The sequence below is a fragment of the Orcinus orca genome, chromosome 9, assembly GCF_937001465.1.
Source record: "Orcinus orca chromosome 9, mOrcOrc1.1, whole genome shotgun sequence".
NCBI classification, from domain to species: Eukaryota; Metazoa; Chordata; class Mammalia; order Artiodactyla; family Delphinidae; genus Orcinus; species Orcinus orca.
In genome coordinates this window covers 58,249,971-58,270,048 of record NC_064567.1, presented here as the reverse complement: position 1 = coordinate 58,270,048, position 20,078 = coordinate 58,249,971, and the positions used below count along the sequence as shown (strand labels likewise).

Genomic DNA, 20,078 nt, shown 5'->3' with positions numbered 1-20,078 from the left:
AAACATAAAAAAGATAATACTGAAGACAGGGTTTCTAGAAAAGAAACAGAAACTGAAAAAAATTTAAAAATGAAGAAAATATTCATAGACTAAAATGAAAACATAAACACAAACATAAAACAAGGAAAGCAGATTGGAAGAAAAAAATTAATGAAAGGAGGCCTACTTCAAGAAACTGTAAAGAAGATGTGGCACATATATACAGTGGAATATTACTCAGCCATAAAAAGAAACAAAATTGAGTTATTTGAGGTGAAGTGGATGGACCTAGAGTCTGTCAGAGTGTGAAGTAAGTCAGAAAGAGAAAAACAAATACCATATGCTAACACATAGAAAAAAAAAAAGGTTCTGAAGAACCTAGGGGCAGGACAGGAATACAGATGCAGATGTAGAGAACAGATTGAGGACACGGGGAGCGGGAAGGGTAAGCTGGGACAAAGTGAGAGAGTGGCATGGACATACATACACTACCAAATGTAAAATAGCTAGCTAGTGGGAAGCAGCCGCATAGCACAGGGAGATCAGCTCGGTGCTTTGTGACCACCTAGAGGGGTGGGATAGGGAGGGTGGGAGGGAGACACAAGAGGGAGGGGATATAGGGATATATGTATACATATAGCTGACTCACTTTGTTATACAGCAGAAACTAACAGAACATTGTAAAGCAATTATACTCCAATAAAGTTGTTTAAAAAAAAAAGAAATTGTGATAAAAAATTTAAAGTACAAGGTTAAAGTAATACAAGCATCCAAATATCTGTTGTCATTAGACTTTTCCTTTACAGTATGCAATGCTAGTTCAAAACAATGAAGCTTGCCCTACAACATTTTCAGGGGAAAAGGTTGTGAATCAAAGTATTAAAACCAGCTAATTATCATTCCTGTGTCATGATAATTAGAATGAGAGGAGAGGAGAGGTAGATAAACATATGCTATGGCTATCATTTTGTTAAATGGTAAAGACATAGCTGCTGATCTCCTTTCTATATTGCTGGGAGAAAATATCCTAAGACTGAGTCAAAGTTACTCAAGGGTAATCTCTAGAAGAATAGGATAAAAATGTATAACTTTTAAGCAGCAGATGAAAATTTGATGTATCTAATGGCAAGTAGGTAAAAAGATCAAAACAAAACAAGAAGCATGGTAACTGTAATATATGAAATAAGGTGGTAGATGTAAGTTCTAATATTAAAATGATTAAAGTAAATATAAATGGGGTAAACTCACCAATTAACTGACAAAGACTCCTAGAGTAGTATAAAGGATTTAGGAATAGGTTGACTGAAGGAAACACAATTGTGCAAAAGGATACAGAATGGCTGAAAACAAAGAGATGGAAGAAATAGATACTGTGAAGCAGATATGAAGCAAAAGGAAGACAGTGTTGAATTTTTACTATCAGACGAAATAGAATTTGGAGTAAAATGCATCATTAGAAACAAGGGAGATGTTACAATAAATCGAAAAGCTGTAATAATCCTGAACATATAGGCAGCTAACAGCAAAGATTTAAAATGTATAAAACTACAATTGCTAGAATTATAGGAAGAAAGAAACAACTGTAGCTGGCAACGTTAACATATGCTTTTCAGAATTAGTACATCAAGCCAACAAAATCTAAGCCACACTGCAGAGAAGACGTGTGTGTCTGTATTATTAATCTTATCTATATAAATTTAACTTATATAAATTTCATGCCCAAGCACAGAATATGTGTGCTTTTTACATACATGAGAAATATTTAAATACAACTATTTATGAATTAAGTTACAAAAGATGTCTTGAAAATTCTAAATAGCTACCATATGGAATATGTTTTCTGAATAGTGTGATAAAATTAGAACCCAATAACAAAAGGATAGCAAAATAAAGTTGATATGTGTGGAAAGTAAAATATGCCACTACATAATTCTTGTGTTAAAGAGGAAATTGCAAAAGAAATTACATCTAAATGGCAGTGGCATTCTAAATGTAAAAAAAAAATTGTGACATGTAGCTAAAGCAATATTCAGAAAAAAATTATAGCTTTAAATACACTTATCAGACTGTAAGGGTTATCAAAAGTAAATGTACCAAGTGCAACTGATTAATGCCAAAAAATAAAAAAGGAGGAAAAATAAAGATATTGGTAGGAAATAATAAGTATTTTTTAATTTAAAAAGAAATGTAGGGCTTCCCTGGTGGCACAGTGGTTGAGAGTCTGCCTGCTGATGCAGGGGACACGGGTTCGTGCCCCGGTCCGGGAGGTTCCCACATGCTGCGGAGTGGCTGGGCCCGTGAGCCACGGCCGCTGAGCCTGCGCGTCCGGAGCCTGTGCTCCGCAACAGGAGAGGCCACAACAGTGAGAGGCCCGCGTACTGCAAAAAAAAAAAAAAAAAAAAAAAGAAAGAAAGAAAGAAAAAAAAGAAATGTAAAGCTAACAGGACAGATAAATTCTAGAAAAAAAACACTGAGAAAAAATTGAAAGTACTCAAATAAAGAAAAGAATAAAAAAAGGAACTAGTTATAGATACTAAAGATTTCAGTATTTTAAAGCTATATTATAAAAATATAAGTTAATAAATATGAATGCCTAGAGGAAATATATGAATTTCTTGAGAAATACAAAATACCAAAATTGGCCCAAGAAAAACTTGAAAAGACTAATAGCTATTGTAAAAAAGTATTTCAAATCTTCCTCCACAAAGGCACAGATGGTTTTACAGCTGAGTAATAACAAACTTTCAGGGAACAGAAATTGCCATCTTATGCAAGTCATTAAGTGTCTCTTATAAAAGTCATTTCTGAAAATGAAAAATAGAGAAGACTTCTTAACTTATATTGGAGCTAATATAACCTTTGTGGCAGCTTTTGATTAATCCACTCTAGTTAAGATTTTCTTAGGTGACATTTATATAATAGAGGGGACTATAAAATTTGAGAAAGGGTCAGAAAAAAAAGGCTTGAATTAAACAGATACATTCCATAAACTTGGATTAAAAGAGTCAATGTGATAAAAATGCCAGCTTTCCGCAAGTTAATTTACTATCTTAATGTAATTACAGTACGAAAATGCAAGGAAGTTTTTTCAAGGGAGTTAAAGTGATTCAAGTGTTTTCTTGAATAAGTTGAAAAGTAATGGAATTTCTGAAGAGAAGAGTTAGATGGATCTGATTTATTCCATCAATGTTTTATATATATTCTAACAGTACGGCACCAAAAATTGATGAGAAAGTGGAACACAATATGAAGACCAAAAGCAGTCCAGAGTGTTAAGGCACAAATACTGTAGGTAATAACGCTGGGCCTCCAACCAGAAGGAAATGGGTAAATGAGCATGTAATAAAAGTGCTAGCCCCCTTGTCAGCTATTTGGGAAAATTAAATTAGGGAGCTGTCTTGTTTATACAACAAATTCTAGTATATGCTTGATACCATTCATTCACCAAATATTTAACCACTAACTCCATGCAAGAACCGTGCAAAGACTGTGGGTACAATATTCAGCAAAAACAGAGGAGCTTAGATCTAGTCTAGCAAGATACATAATGGGCTAAAAGTAGGAATGACTGAGAGAATGTTAGTCTAATTTGCTTTGCCCAAACAGTGTAACATATACTTTTGCTTGAAATGTAATTAAGAGAACTCTATGTAATATGAGACTTTCTACAGACTCCAACACAAAATGACTCTCCACCTCCACCCCAGGTTTTGTGTATAATCTTGTGAAAAATATCTAACACTGTACAGTATTTGGGTGCGTATGTTAATCACATAAAGAAATTTCAAACTGTGGTAGTGGCAGTGTACAAGATACAAATCCTGTGACAGGGGGCCACACAGTTGATACTGAGTAGCAATCTCCTGAAGAAATAAATATATTCATATGTTAAATATAAAACAAAAGAGAATAAAAGGATTAGAAGTGAAATGATGTGGTATTTGTCTGTTCTAGAGGTGGTGACAAACCTCCAATTCTTAAAAGCCAAAATTAAAACTACAGATTTGGGGCTTCCCTTGTGGCGCAGTGGTTGAGAGTCCGCCTGCTGATGCAGGGGACGCGGGTTCGTGCCCCGGTCTGGGAAGATCCCACGTGCCACGGAGCGACTGGGCCCCTGAGCCATGGCCGCTGAGCCAGCGCGTCCGGAGCCTGTGCTCCGCAACGGGAGAGGCCACAGCAGGGAGAGGCCGGCATAACGCAAAAAAACAAAACAAAACAAAACCAAAAAAACTACAGATTTGGTTACTCAGGCTAAAACTAAATCAGCCATGCTATATAGAATGGGTCCAGATCATGGAGCAGCCTACACCAACACCAGCAGCCATTTTCTGTAAAAGTCCAAAGAATTTAGGATTTGGAGGCCATATGGTCTCTGTACAACTACTCAGCTTTACTGTTGTAGAATAAAAGCAACCACAAACAATAAATAAATGCACATCCATGGCTGTGTCTGAATAAAGCTTTATTTACAAAAAAAGGCAGCAGGCCCAATTTGGCCAATGGGCCATAGTTTGCCAGCCCCTGGTCCAGATCACGCAGCTGTCTGCACTATGGAGTCAACTTCAAACAATATTTATGGAGCACTGAGTCCTTGGCTCAATTCAGAAAATGGAGGCTATAACCTTCCATATACTATTTTGGCTTTTTAGGCTCTTTAGCTTCCATTAAAAAAATGTGTACCCTATTTCCAGCTCAATTATCTAACAAAGAGTAGGGGTCATGCTTACCTGGCAACATGGAAAAGCTATATAATAGGCTTTTGCCAGGGTACACAACCTTGTCCTCACTGCCTCAAAGTTGGATTGAGAGTTACAACATTCAAAGAAGATTTTTTTTTTTTAGATTCCACATATAAGTGAAACCACATGGTATTATTCTTTTCTTTTTTTTTTTGATTGTAACAAGAATTTATTTGAACAGATTTATCAGAGGCTCACCAAAATCACAGCAGCATCAACCACAACTGCAACCACAAACACAAAACAAACAAAAATATAATACTTTAGAAGACCCTTGGAATTCCATGGGCAACTATCAAGGACATTTGTGAATGATCACAGCTCTTTATTCCTCTATTCCTTTCATTAGATGTATGTCAGAAGATGGGAAGGTGAGTGGACAATAACAAAGAGACAGACTAAATTGAGAGTGTTATATTAATTAGTGCAAAATATGTGAGGATTTCCCAAAGTGTAGCAAGAATGAGATGAGGAAAACAATACAAGCTACAATCAGTAAAATCAGGAATATAAGCAAGGCAGGGGCATCTACTGAATATGACCGAGTCCTCTTACATTTCCTAGAAGGTCCTAGGGTCTTTTTATTTTTTAATACAGCAGGTTCTTATTAGTTACCTATTTTATACATATTAGTGTATACATGTCAATCCCAATCTCCCAGTTCATCCCACCACCACCCCCCCCTTTTCCCCCTTGGTGTCCATACATTTGTTCTCTACATCTGCATCTCTATTTCTGCCTTGAAAACCTATTCATCTGTACCATTTTTCTAGATTCCACATATATGCATTAATATACGATATTTTTCTTTTTCTGACTTACTTCACTCTGTATGACAGTCTCTAGGTCCATCCACGTCTCTACAAATGACCCAATTCCATTCCTTTTTATGGCTGAGTAATATTCCATTGTACATATGTACCACATCTTCTTTATCCATTCGTCTGTCGATGGGCATTTAAGTTGCTTCCATGACCTGGCTATTGTAAATAGTGCTGTGATGAACACTGGGGTGCATGTGTCTTTTTAAATTATGGTTTTCTCTGGGTATATGCCCAGTAGTGGGATTGCTGGGTCATATGGTAATTCTATTTTTAGTTTTTTAAGGAAACTCCATACTGTTCTCCATAGTGGCTGTATCAATATACATTCCCACCAACAGTGCAAGAGGGTTCCCTTTTCTCTGCACCCTCTCCAGCATTTGTTGTTTGTAGACTTTCTGATGATGTCCATTCTAATTGGCGTGAGCTGATACCTTATTGTAGTTTTGATTTGCATTTCTCTAATAATTAGTGATATTGAGCAGCTTTTCATGTGCTTCTTGGCCATCTGTATGTGTTCCTTGGAGAAATGTCTATTTAGGTCTTCTGCCCATTTTTTGATTGGGTTGTTTGTTTTCTTGTTATTGAGCTGTATAAGCTTTTTATATATTTTGGAGGTTAATCCTTTGCCCGTTGATTCGCTTGCAAATATTTTCTCCCATTCTGAGGGTCGTCTTTTCATCTTGTTTATAGTTTCCTTTGCTGTGCAAAAGCTTTTAAGTTTCATTAGGTCCCATTTGTTTATTTTTGTTTTTATTTCCACTACTCTAGGAGGTGGGTCAAAAAGGATCTTGCTGTGATTTATGTCAAAGACTGTTCTTCCTATGTTTTCATCTAAGAGTTTTATAGTGTCTGGTCTTACATTTAGGTCTTCAAACCATTTCGAGTTTATTTTTGTGTATGGTGTTAGGGAGTGTTCTAATTTCATTCTTTTACATGTAGTTGTCCAGTTTTCCCAACAACACTTATTGAAGAGACTGTCTTTTCTCAAGGAAGATTTCTTAAAGAACAAATAGTTCATCTAACTCTTCAGGTAATATGTATTATTGGGCCAATTCAGAGCCAAACAGAAACAGATTATACCACTTCCTCCCATTCAGTCACTTCCTGCAGAAGAACTTTCTTTTTCTGCATTTTTCTTTGGTTTGAAGATATCAGTTAATCTAGAAAGACTTTATAAGAAATGGTCCTAAGGTAGGCATTGCTACTTCTACTATAAGAGAATTCTAATCATTATATAATAGTGTACTTCATTGTCACTGAGACGTTTGTATCTGATTTAGAACTAGGAATAGTCATAAATCATCTGAAAAACCCATGTATTTTGTCTCAAGGACTCTGTGAACTATATAAATGGAAATGGTTCAACCTGACTAATAACAGTATGTGGAAGAGAAATGGGCACTCGAAACCACTGGGTGACAAATAAATTTCTATATTACCAAGAAAAGCCATTCTGGTGGCAACTTGGCATTAAGTACAAGTCCCCAAAATATTCATATTCTTTGATCTAATAATTCCACTGTAAGAAATTATCCTAAGGATAATTTATTGCAATATTTATTGCAACATCACTTTTAATAATTTAAAAAGACCTGGAAACAAAGGATATGTTCCAAAACAAAGAATTAAGTAAATTATATAAGATCCATAAGATGAAACAGTAAATAAGCATCATTTATGGAAAAATATTTGATGACATGGGAAAATCCTAGTAATACACTTTTAAGTATCAAGAGAAGGAATTTAACACAGTATACATCCTACAATCCCCAATACCACAATACTGGGATTAGGAATGATTTTTTGGCATTTATACAAATCTGTATTTTCTAAAACTCTATAATGAACATAAGTTGTTTTATTTAATAAAAACTTACATTTGAAAAGTACATGCACTTTGACACTGGTCTCACAACTATAAATTTGTCATAGGGAATTAAAAAGGTAAGTCAATGTACTAGGTGTATTAGGTAAAACATGAGAACATATAAAATTGACCTGTTTATAATACATCAAAATTAGAAATTATAAATAAATTTATAAATTATAAATCTGCAACTATAATCCTTGTTTTTCATGAATAGGAGAATATATTTTCCAAGTGGTCAAGTCCCTAAGAGACTTGCAACCACAAAACAATGGTTTTCAAGTCTCAGTGCTTCAGGGTTATTGTGGGCAGGCTGTAAATAATGACACACTTGTTTCCAACAACGGAGGATGTTCCACAAAGCAATAAAGAATAAAATGCTTGTGGACCCATTCATCACTGTTTCTGTTTTACAAGTTGGGGGTCTGAGAAGTTCATCTGGAAGAAGAGTTTTTGTGGTTATCTGCATTCGCCCCCTCAGGATCCATTCCTGGCCCTTTTCTGACAGCTCCTGCCTCAGGAGGCTAATCTCTTCAGATTTCAAGACTGAATCTCCCAGGCTCCCCTGCCTGGGTTAGGCTGATGGGAGGCATCAACAAGAGGACAGAAGGGTCTTGGTATATTATCACCCTTACCCCCAGGATGTAGTTTTTAGCAGTGGTTGCATCTTACAAAGCTGCAGATGTTGAGTGGCCCTCCTTCAAAAAAAGGTAATCTCTTTCCCTCTTTACCCATTAAGCCAAAAGATGGTAACAACTTCCCCTGTGGCCGGTCCCTCTACACTGCACCATCCCTTGGTAGTTCTGTTAACTCTACTCAAAGTTCATTCATTAAACTTTCTTCAGTTAAACCACTTGGGAATATCATCTGATCCCTGTTGGAACCTTGTCTATTTTAGGAAAAGAAAAACAAAAGCCTTTTTAGAAATCACTGCCTTCGAGGAAAGCCAGGTTCCAAAACTTTCATAAAGCTTTACAAATATAACCTTGACACGAAAACTGCAAATTTAAGCCTATAGCTTGAAACTATGGAACAGACAAGTTAAAAACTGTCACTATGACAAATAACAAGCATTTAAATTAATGACTGTGGAATGAGATCTACTTAACTTTTGCCTTGAAATTCAATGAGATTCAGGACAATCTGTTACTGAAAGGCTTTCTTTAAAAAACTGATTATTCTTAATACACTTTTCAAACAAATATATATACTTAATAATGAAATGGACAGCTATAGAAAAATACTTTGCAGATCAGCAACTTACCTCTTTGAACTTGTGACTGAGCTTGCTTGTGTCCAGGTCTGATGGGGAAAACATGTCCTCATTCTCAGGCAGCTCGAAGACTTCAATGGCGATGTCACTGCCAGGAAGAACAGGTCCTACCTCATCCTCCTCTTCATCTGTGGCATATTCTCCTGTCTGAAAGGAAGGGGATTTCAGAAATCCAGCTGTCCTTACCCATGTGGAGGTGGGTTATTTTAAAATATTTTATAAAAGAGAAATAAAATATGTCACCAAATGGTAAAAGTGTAAGTAGGCTTTTGAGTCAAGCATGCCTCATTCAGCCAATGTTACAAACAAATGTTAGTTCAAAAATCCAAAGTGACATGTCTATGCCATTTATAAGTGCATTTCTAAAAATCTAAGAGCATCAGCAGTATCTTTAGTAAAGCAACAAAACCTTTATTTTAAATCAAAGTGTTTGATGTTTTTACTAAATAAAATTATGTTGCTAAGGGAAATAAGTAATTCCTTTAAATTCCCAACACCTGTAATGAATAAGTCACCCAATATTGACAGCAGGGAAGAAGGAAGGGGAGACCAAAAGATTCATCGAGTTGGAAAGGACCTTAATTAAGCCTTACAAAGGTTTAGTAGATTGATTCTCCTAAGTTTTAGAGTTTAATCAGTTCTGTTTCATTTGTTTGTCTAACTAATGTGGTGGTTAACTAGTGACCTAAAGAATTAACCAAAGGTTTCTAACTTACAGCCCACACAGGTGTATTGCTTTGCCTAATCAGTACTACTTTAATAAATCTCAGCATTTTGGCAATGTTAAAAACTTTCACCTATTCTAGATTTCCAGTTTTTCTTGAGAAAGCCAAAGATCTGGCAATATAGGCACATAACGACATGATAACCACTGGCCAGAGTCAGCAGTCATTGTCCCTTTACACAGTACACTTTGTAATACACCATAACTTCCATAATTCATTATTCTAAGCTGTTAGCATCACTCCTTCGTGATACCCCTGGGCCCCTGTAGGTATATGAGTTCATGACCCTTGGAATAAATATTCCTCCTCACGACTAAGTTCCTTAACATTATTAGAAAGTAGCTCCTCTCCTGGCAGCATCAGGCTATGAGACTCTAATTCAAAATAATTGTTTGAAATCTATACCGTCTGATATAATTTAAAGATAAATCACTGAGTCACAGTGTTGAAAAACAAAGTTCATTTAATTCACCCCTGTTCCTTCAGGTAGTATTACATTTCATACATAAAACAGCTAGGGATTCATACTGCCTTTTAAAAAAAATTTCATAGTATACTGAGTGATCTATTCCTTTGATTAAAGAGGCTTAGCATCTTACTGTTATTTTTTCTTTTGGCTCTACACTGTATTCTTCTTGCTAAACCTGAAATGGTATTTACTTGACTATGTTTGCACATGAAGGAAAGCCAATCCTTAACCTCAACGTAATAATTCCTAATTTCTGCAAGACCATTAATGAATTGCCGTTCTGACTTCTCTCTTTCAAAGTAAAATAATTCTAGTTTCCTCGTAGGTCTCATTCTCTGTAATTGTCTTTGCACCTGTACTCTGACTTCTCTCCAAGCTCTCAGTATTTTCTCTTAAACTGTGGTGTCCAGAAGTAGATACAATATCTATTAAGGAATCTGGCGGGCATTGACCACGATGAACAAACAAAGGATGCCTCAGCATCCTCAGACTCTTTTTCCACACACAGAGACTATTAGCATGAAGACTTTGACTTTGGTGGCATTTGTGTATAGAGGTAAGGTCAGGATATTTCATACAGAGCAGTGATTTTCCAAACTGGTTACATGTTAGTTAGAAATCCCCTTCCCCCGCACAGCCCTAATATAATCAGCGATGCTTTGACTGAAAGGGAAAGAGGTGCATGGCCTCCATCTTTTTTTCTTTTAATTTTTTTTATTTTTGGCTGTGTTGCATCCTTGTTGCTGTGTGCAGGCTTTCTCTAGTTGCGGTGAGTGGGGACTACTCTTTGTTGTGGTACGCAGGCTTCTCATTGCGGAGGCTTCTCTTGTGGAGCACGGGCTCTAGGCGTGTGGGCTTCAGTAGTTGTGGCACATGGCGCTTCAGTAGTTGTGGCTCAGAGGCTCTAGAGCACAGGCTCAGTAGTTGTGGCGCACGGGCTTAGTTGCTCCGCATCACGTGGGATCTTCCCGTACCAGGGCTCGAACCTGTGTCCCCTGCATTGGCAGGCAGATTCTCAACCACTACGCCACAGGAAAGTCCTGGCCTCCATCTTTATACTATATAGCTCATCAGCACCTGGAACCCTAGGGGTCTTTAGAAACCAATCTGAAGGGAATTCCCTGGTGGAGCAGTGGTTAAGAATCTGCCTGCCAATGCAGGAGACACGGGTTGGATCTCTGGTCCGGGAAGATCCCACATGCCATGGACCAACTAAGCCCGTGTGCCACAACTACTGAGCCTGTGCTCTAGAGCCTCTGAGCCACAACTACTGAGCCCATGTGCCACAACTACTGAAGCCCTCACGCTCTAGGGCCCACGTGCTGCAACTACTGAGCCCACATGCTGCAACTAGACCCAATGCAGCCAAAAATAAATAAAATTTTAAAAAAAGAAAGAAAGGTCTGAAGTCTTCTGCCAGTGTTCAGTGGGAGGGGCAGGACGGGAATAAAGACGCAGACCTACTAGAGAATGGACTTGAGGACATAGGGAGGGGGAAGGGTAAGCTGGGACGAAGTGAGAGAGTGGCATGGACTTATATATACTACCAAATGTAAAATCGATAGCTAGTGGGAAGCAGCCGCATAGCACAGGGAGATCAGCTCGGTGCTTTGTGACCACCTAGAGGGGTGGGATAGGGAGGGTGGGAGGGAGGGAGATGCAAGAGGGAAGAGATATGAGGATATATGTATATGTATAGCTGATTCACTTTGTTATAAAGCAGAAACTAACACACCATTGTAAAGCAATTATACTCCAATAAAGATGTTAAAAAAATAAATAAAATAATAAAAGAGAAAGAAAGAAACCAGTCTGAAAATGTCTAAACTGGAAATACCATTCTAAGTGTCTTTGGCACTGGCAGGGCAAGGTAGCTGAACAGTGGGGCTGGTTGGTTCCAGATAGCTTCCATTCGTGGTATGATTAGTTCCTATAAACCTTAAAAGGACTCTTAATTCCAGACTTGGTATTATTTTTGTGTGATATTCTGTAAATTAATTCATCTCCTATTTATACATACTTTTAGAACTAATAGGTACTTTACGAATCTCAGTGATGTTATTAATAGAAAGGTAGCAAGGCTGGCAAAGTGCACAATCTCAAGATAACCGGATGAAAGTTTTGATTTAGAGATATAAAACTCTGTGCTTATTTTTGACCCTATAGTTACAACTAGCAGCAAAGCCGGGTGTTTATTATGAAGGCCTAAGCCAGGTACATAAAATTCACTTCTACATCAAATCAATTTGATGACTATCATGAATGACTCAATAAAATCTTAAGTTCAATTTAAAGTCTGATGACAATGCAGCACACTTTAAACATAGGAGTTGAAATGAACAATTTGATTTCCCTTTGCCAGCTTGAAAATAGATACTTCTTCACCATATCTAAGGGAATGAACATAAGCATGTGCCTAGGAGGGGGCCTAACCTATAACAGGATCTTAACAAACATTTTTAAAAGAATAAATCCAAGAACGCCAATTCATTTACTTGGTAATATCTATAACCTGCTAAGGAAGTTTTCAATAATATCCAGAAAATGCACTGTAAAGTCATTTGATGAGAAGGCAGCATTCTATCACATTTATTTTTTTAACGCTCCTTTTAGTGAATAACAGGGTAAGGGTTGTACAATATATACAATTCTTACCTCTAAGTATAATTCTGGCTTTGTTACCCATTTGAGTCATCAAAATTATCTCCATAAATGTAAGTTATTAATAATTCTTTTGATTCTTTTATTTTTTTTTACTCTACCGGTCTCTCTCCTCAACACCCAAATCACCTGCAATCTGCTAAAATTTTTTATCTCTCATTTCATCTTTCCATTTACTGATGTTTTCTGTTTCTAATTAGTCTCATAAGCATCCTGAGGACAAAATGTATATTTTACTGTCTTGATTCTACTTATTACTTACTAGAGACTCTGGATAGGGCGTTTTAAAACGTTATATTGCCATTCTCTCTCGCAGATCATTTACCAATCCCATCCTAAATAGGCTTTAGAATAAAGGGTGCCTTTACTACAGAACCTCATAGACACCTGGAAGTTAAAAAGTTACATTTGGTAGACTTAGAATATGTGTTCTTCTGATTCATTTATCTTTGTGGAAAATGGACATTATTTTTATGGTAATCTGCAAATAAAATTAATTACATGGAATGATATGTTAGAATTTCATAAACCTCAAAATTAAATTGGACTGAATCTGACATTTACAGAGGAAGACAGACAACGCTGTACCCCCAAAAAGTTGCTACAACAAAGTATTTCCAGTGGTATCCAGGTCCTTCTCTTTATCTCTTTATTCTGAAAAGATTCAGCATCTTTCAAGTAAACAGAGACTCTTGAAAGTTCTTCGTCCCAACCTGCAAATCCACTTTAAATGAGGCAAGAATAGTTCTTGCCTTTTCATCTTCTTGTCTACCTTCTTGATTAATATCTTATACTCTTTAATGGCTTCCCAAAAAGGGTCAAAAAAAGAATAGTGATTATTTTGTAACTTACTATGTGCCCACCACTGTACCTTCCTTAAAAAACTAACTGATATAGGTATTACTGTACCATGTTAACTTGAGGAAACTGAGGTTCAGAGACTTGACCCAAGGTCAATTAGTTATGTTGCTGAAGCTACACATCTAACATATTCCAAAGCCCATGCTCTTTCTTCTATGCTATCCTGCTTACAGTCTACAGAACTAAAGCTTTGTAAAAAAAAAAAAGATGGAAATACATTCCTTTCATTTTTCTCTAACCAAAAACCCTGGTGCATAATCCTGTGGTGTTGAAATTCACCCTCCACATCTTTGAACATTATCATTCAGTTCACTTTGAAGACTTGCACCTGCCTGTAATGAGCTCCAAAGTTCCTGTCCTCTTCTTTTCTCTCATAATATGCTCACCCTGGGCAAGCGCATAGAAGTCCCCTTCAAAAGGTTTGGCTCACAGGTATGCTGACTGATGTTTCATGCACTTTTTCTTATATAAACCAGAACCAGAGCATATAATCTATAGAATTAATGCAGTGTCTTAAAATGGATGAAAAAGGGCTTCCCTGGTGGCGCAGTGGTTGAGAGTCCGCCTGCCGATGCAGGGGACATGAGTTCGTGCCCCGGTCCGGGAAGATCCCACATGCCGCGGAGCGGCTGGGCCTGTAAGCCATGGCCACTGAGCCTGTGCGTCCAGAGCCTGTGCTCCGCAACGGGAGAGGCCACAATAGTGAGAGGCCCGTGTGCAGAAAAAAAAAAAAAAGGATGAAAAAGATTCTTGCAGGGCAAAATGAGTGCTAAGGTCCTCTAGATTTTTATGGTTTTTCTCTTTTACGTTTCCTTCTCACATCTAATTTTCTTGAGCTACCAGTCTTCACTGAACCTTTGCAAAGCATTGTATCTGCTTTCATAGACACAATTTCCTTTATACTCATATGCTATTGGGAGATTTAATATTTTATTAAAATACATAATTACAATGTTAAGTACAACTGACAGGTTCTGCCTCTTCTGGTGGGACCAGAAGCATGTAGACATATTAGAGCCTTGAATACTCAGGAGGGCTGTAGATCTCAGTGTAGGTTTTACAGAAGGAACAGACAGTATCTGTTATAGTGGTGAGTTAAGTGGTGACCAATTAAAGCATCTTGGTTTTGAAGTCACGTAGGCCTGGGTTCAAATTCCGGCTCTTGATATTGGTAAAGTTAGTTTTCAGATCTAAGTTTCAATTTCCTCATCTATAAAACGAGGATAAAAATAGTTCCTTAGTATAACAAGGTTGTTCATGACATTAAGTTACATGGTACCTGTAGAGTGTTCAATACAAGGTCAGGAACATGGCAATGCTCAAAATAAGTGAGCACTGCTGCTGCTGCTGCTGCAGTACTTATACTACAACAGCAACAGGCTAAAGCCTTCATCAAATCTTGTAACCAGACATCTGCTAACTTTTGGTCTCATAAATATAATATCCTAGAAGACTTTGCCACATGAATCTTTTAAAAGCAAACTGGTCGGGCTTCCCTGGTGACGCAGTGGCTGGGGGTCTGCCTGCCGATGCAGGGGACACGGGTTCGTGCCCCAGTCCAGGAGGATCCCGCGTGCTGCGTAGCGGCTGGGCCCGTGAGCCACGGCCACTGGGCCTGCGCGTCCGGAGACTGTTCTGCAGCGGGAGAGGCCGCGGTGGTGAGAGGCCCACGTACCGCAAAAAAAAAATTAAAAAATAAAAAAAGCAAACTGGTCATTTCTGAAGTAAAACTTCTCCTTTCCCTAAACCTGCTCCTCTTCTTGTATTCCCAGTTTTGGAGTAGCTTCTACCCAAGGCTTCTACCCAAGGCCAAGCAAACTTCCAGGCCTCTGTTCTCCTCACTGATCGACTCCACTCCTGCCCCAGTGGTCCAAGATGAATATCCATCTACTTAGCACATCCCGTGAAGCTGCTGGCATAAGACTCTTCTAACTCACTCCTTTATGTTTCCATGGCATGCCTTCTGTCACTCAGGAAGCTTGGCTGTTTTTATATCTGCCTCCTCCCAACAACTTCTTTCAACTGTAGGTTCCCTGAGAATGCCAGGCATAATCTATCCCTGTGATCCCAGTGTGGCTAGCACACTGCTTGGCATACAGTAGGCACCGAACAAATGTTTGCTGAGTGAATTGATACAGTGTTAGTCACATCTGCACAGCACAGCAGAGCCTGATTTTCCTGTTAATTCTCAGCTTTCAAGTAAGAAATACAGTGAAGCACAGCTGCAGCTGGGGCCTAAATGACCCTTTTGGGGATTTTCTCTTGTTGTTAGGTTCAACCATTAGCAGTAATTTTTGCTACAGCAATGTTTGTTCTGGTAAATTCAGGGAAACTAAATGGTGCTAATCATAAAAATAGCCTTAATTACGCAGTTTTTGTTGGAAATTGTTTACTGGAATTGAATTTGGTTATATATATTTTCAGACTCAGTTCTGTGGGAGAATAGAAGAGAGTTGCTTTTTCTCTGGAGGAGGAAGACCTCAAACTAACACTTTAATGTTTAAAATTCCTAAGTCTGTGCCAACCATCCAGATGGCTTTCAGCAAAAGCATCCCCTTCTCTGCAAAGGCATCTCTCTTTCCATTTTCTGTCAGTTGACTTCTGTGTGTCCTGATTCTGTAGTGTTGGGCTACTTAGTCTCTTTTCACATCGCTGGGAATAACAGCACCTTCTTCATAAGGTGGTTGGGAGAATTTCTAGTAGTGATATATTCAAAGTATTGATCATAGTGCCTAGAATATGCTAAATGACAAGATGACTTTATGACTACGATTATTTTCACTGTCCCTCGTTTCTCCAGGACAATGCCACAGAACAGTACAACAAAAAAAGAGCATGACTTGGGGGCTGGAGAGACCAGGGCCCCAAAAGAGAAAAAACAACGTCACAGCTGTATGATAGTGGGCAAGTCATTTAGCTTGTATCTTCCGTGATCTCCTCTTCTATAAAATGGTTCAAAAGATACCAATCTCATAGGTATTGAGAGGATTCAAAGAAATAAAATATGTAAAACATCCAACATGATAGCCCAAGATATATATTCATTTATCAAGTCATTCAAAATTTTCTTGTCTTTGTTCTCAGAATGTTTTCTGACATTGCACTCCATTCTTACTGTCTAGTCGCCAAATCAAGAAACATCTAAAATCTCTATCTTGATTACTCATAAGGCCTCTTGTGTTCCCTGCCTTCAGGTGCTCAGTGCCTCAGGTCACTGATAATACTGCTGGCAAATTATTCTTCCTAAAATTCTGATATAAGATTTAAGATTAAGATTTGCCTATAAAATCTTCTGTAACAATTCAAACGCACTTTTCCCTTCTTAAAATTGTTACAGCAATTGTGGTAGACCATTCAAAAATCAGAATTAGATGTTACGGAGTTTTAAAGTTTTTTTTTTAGTTTTTTTCTCCCTTCCTTTTCAAAAGTATACTCCTCAAAAGGAGGGACTCTCTTTACCACTCTGGTAGGAAAGCTCTAAAATGACCCCTAATGATCCCTTCTTCCTGGGCAATCATGCTCTTGTATAATCCTTTCCCTTGAATGTGGACTGGATCTACAGACTCACTTCTTTTTTTTAAAATTAATTTATTTTTTAGTTTTGGCTGCATTGGATCTTTGTTGCTGCATGTGGGCTTTCTCTAGCTGCGGCGAGCTGGGACTACTCTTCGTTGCGGTGCGTGGTCTTCTCGTTGTGGTGGCTTCTCTTGTTGCAGAGCACGGGCTCTAGGTGCATGGGCTTCAGTAGTTGTGGCACATGGGCTCAATAGTTGTGGCACATGGGCTCAATAGTTGTGGCTCATGGGCTGTAGAGTGCAGGCTCAGTAGTTGTGGTGCACAGGCTTGGTTGCTCTGTGGCATGTGGGATCTTCCCAGACCAGGGTTTGAACCCGTGTCCCCTGCATTGGCAGGCAGATTCTTAACCACTGCGCCACCAGGGAAGTCCCTACAGACTCACTTCTAACAAGCACAATACAACAAAAGTGATGGGGTGTCACTTCTAAGATTAGTTTACAAAAAACTGTGACTGGCGTCTCTTTTGTCTTCTTGCTCTTCAAAAACAAGCCACCATGTTGTATGTGGCCCCATGGAGAGGCGCACATCACAAGGAACTGATGTTTCTGGCCAACAGCCAGCAAGGACCTGAGGCTTGCCAAAAGGCACATGAGGGAGCTTGGAAGTAGATCTCCTGCATTCTGCCAACATCTGTGAGTGAGCTTGGAAGCAGATCTTCCTCCAGTTGAGCGTGTATATGACTGCAGCTCTGGCTGAAACCTTATTTTTGCCCTTGCAAGAGATCTTGAGTCAGAGGTATCCAGGTAAACTGACCCACAGATACTGTAATGTGTGAATACTTCTTATTTTAAGTTGCTGAGTTTTGGTGGTAATTTGTTATAGAGCAATAGAAAGGGGGTACTGCCATAACAAATATAGAAAAACAGGGAAGTCTGGAAACAGGCAGTGAATAAAGGCTGGCAGGAAGAATTTTTTTTTTTTTTTTGTGGTACGCGGGCCTCTCACTGCTGTGGCCTCTCCCGTTGCGGAACACAGGCTCCGGACGCGCAGGCCCAGCCGCTCCACGGCATGTGGGATCCTCCCAGACCGGGGCACGAACCCGTGTCCCCTGCATCGGCAGGCGGACTCTCAACCACTGCGCCACCAGGGAAGCCCTGGCAGGAAGAATTTTGAAGAGTATGTTAAAGCAGCCTAAATTGCCTTGAAAAGACTGTAAGTGGAGATCTGGAAGGGGGATCCTTGCTGTGTAGTGGCAGAAAGCTTTGCCACATTATCACCTTCTGTAAGGAAAATGTAGGAAATATCCCTACTGAACTGAGTGAGCCAGGGAAGTAGATTTCCAAACAAAGTGCTGAAGGCGCTGCCTGATTTCTTCCTGCTGCTTCCACTAAAATATGACAAACAGAGATCAATTGAGAGGACTGTTGAACAGAAAGGAACCAAGACTTGATGGTTCTGAAAGTCTTGATTCTAAAATTAAGAAATGGCTTCCAAACAAAGTTCAAATCCAGGATACTGTCATGGTCTAAAAATGAAGCAGCAGCTGTGACCATAAAACTCTTTTGTTAAGAATTCTGAGCTTAGGAAACTCAAATTTTTTATAATAGGTGGTAAGCAAGTCTGTCACCTACCCTGAAGAGAGATACTATCTCTATTTCCCAAGGTTGTTCATTATACAAATATCATTGAAAAAATAATCTGAAACAAAGGCCCACATGCCTCTGCTCACAAGACATGCAGAGAAGTGAGAGAGCCATGGGGGAATTGTCTCCCAACAATATCCACCCTCATTTCTACACTATCTTGACAACTGGTGAATTTTTCCATGAGTATGACATTCCCTTGACTACACTGATAAGTGTGACCAAGACTGGCTAGGACCAAAACTGTTCAGTCTGTCTCACAGCATATAATTAAAACTACTATTAAAAGAACTTCAAACAGCAGAATGAGCCCAACTTGCAGTACTGAGATCAACCATACTCCCCAGGCTTCCAGACTCTACTGGCTAAACAAATCCCATAAACGATCAGGGGTTACCTTAGAAATCCAGGTAGCTTTCTCCTTAAGCTTCTTCACTGAGTTTTCCACTTGGTCTAAGGTATTAATCCAGGTACAGCAGGAGGTATCGGTGATTGCACAGACTAGGCATTGGACCACAGGAGGAAATCTAGGCTTCAGGGCGATTCTATCACCCACCACTGGCCAGTGAGTTGAGGTCAACCTGAATGCCTTCCAGGATAGAGGTGGTGTCATTGATAACATCACCTAAAGTTTGGAACAAATTTTGAACCACCTTATCTAATTAAATGACTCCAAACCTAAGAATAATTGCATATAAATAAAAAGTCAGCTATCCCCCAGGAAAGCAACCCCGATTAACTAAGAACAGCCTCACTTCCGAGGGATCTCTAATGTCATCTGAGGGCTACAGTGTTTCTTTTAATACATGAAGGCCTCTTATGACTACCCCTAAGCTTCATGAAAAGTCTCAAGAGTGTGATCAATTGCCACAATTTGTTTCTATAGTTTGCCATCCTAAACTTTAATCTGTAATTTTCCAAGTGACAGACCAACAGGCTGTTGACAGCAGCTCAAAAATCAGTAAAAATATCACAGGGTTCATCAAGGGGAGTACTGGCCAGAGTTTTAAGTATGACCTTGAATTCTGCCCAGTGAGCAAAGTGACCATGTTCATTTTGGGGTCTGCATAGCTAGTGCTGAGGTTGGAAAGCCAAACAGGTGGAGTTGGACAGCTTGGCTGAACCACTGGTGAAACAAACCCAGGGATTTAAGGAAACCTCTATGAACCAAAGGCCTCATTGAGCTAGAGGCCTTGTTTCAGGAGGATAGTTGCAGATAGTTCCCCCCAAATAAAAAGCTGCTACTCGTTCATGTAAATCTAAGATGCTGCTGGGCCAGGCTAGCAGCTTTCTTGAATCTGTCATTTCCATTTGACAAGTAAAGTCTGTTGGGCCCTTCCAACCTTATTCATCAGTGAGGTGAGGCTGACCCACATCAAACTGAGAATATTAGGCCAGAGAGTGACAGTGCCTCCATGGGTCGAGCATTCAGGTTCAGTTTCCATAAGAGCTTAGCAGGAGGTTAAGAGCTACCCCATCTCCTCTTTCTTTGGTTGCTGCATCAGGCATGCAGTGTTGTGT

At 38.9% G+C, this 20,078-nt stretch overlaps 1 protein-coding gene across 4 annotated transcripts in view; it reads right to left on the bottom strand.

The window, feature by feature from the left end:
* The window catches only part of PPP1R9A (protein phosphatase 1 regulatory subunit 9A), a 327,421-nt gene that overhangs the window by 71,634 nt on the left and 235,709 nt on the right, over positions 1–20,078 (bottom strand). For all 4 annotated transcript variants that reach the window (XM_049715130.1, XM_049715131.1, XM_049715132.1 and 1 more), the window contains exon 7: positions 8,674–8,829. In XM_049715130.1, the coding sequence (XP_049571087.1) occupies positions 8,674–8,829 (156 nt within the window). The remainder of the gene's footprint in view (positions 1–8,673; positions 8,830–20,078) is intronic.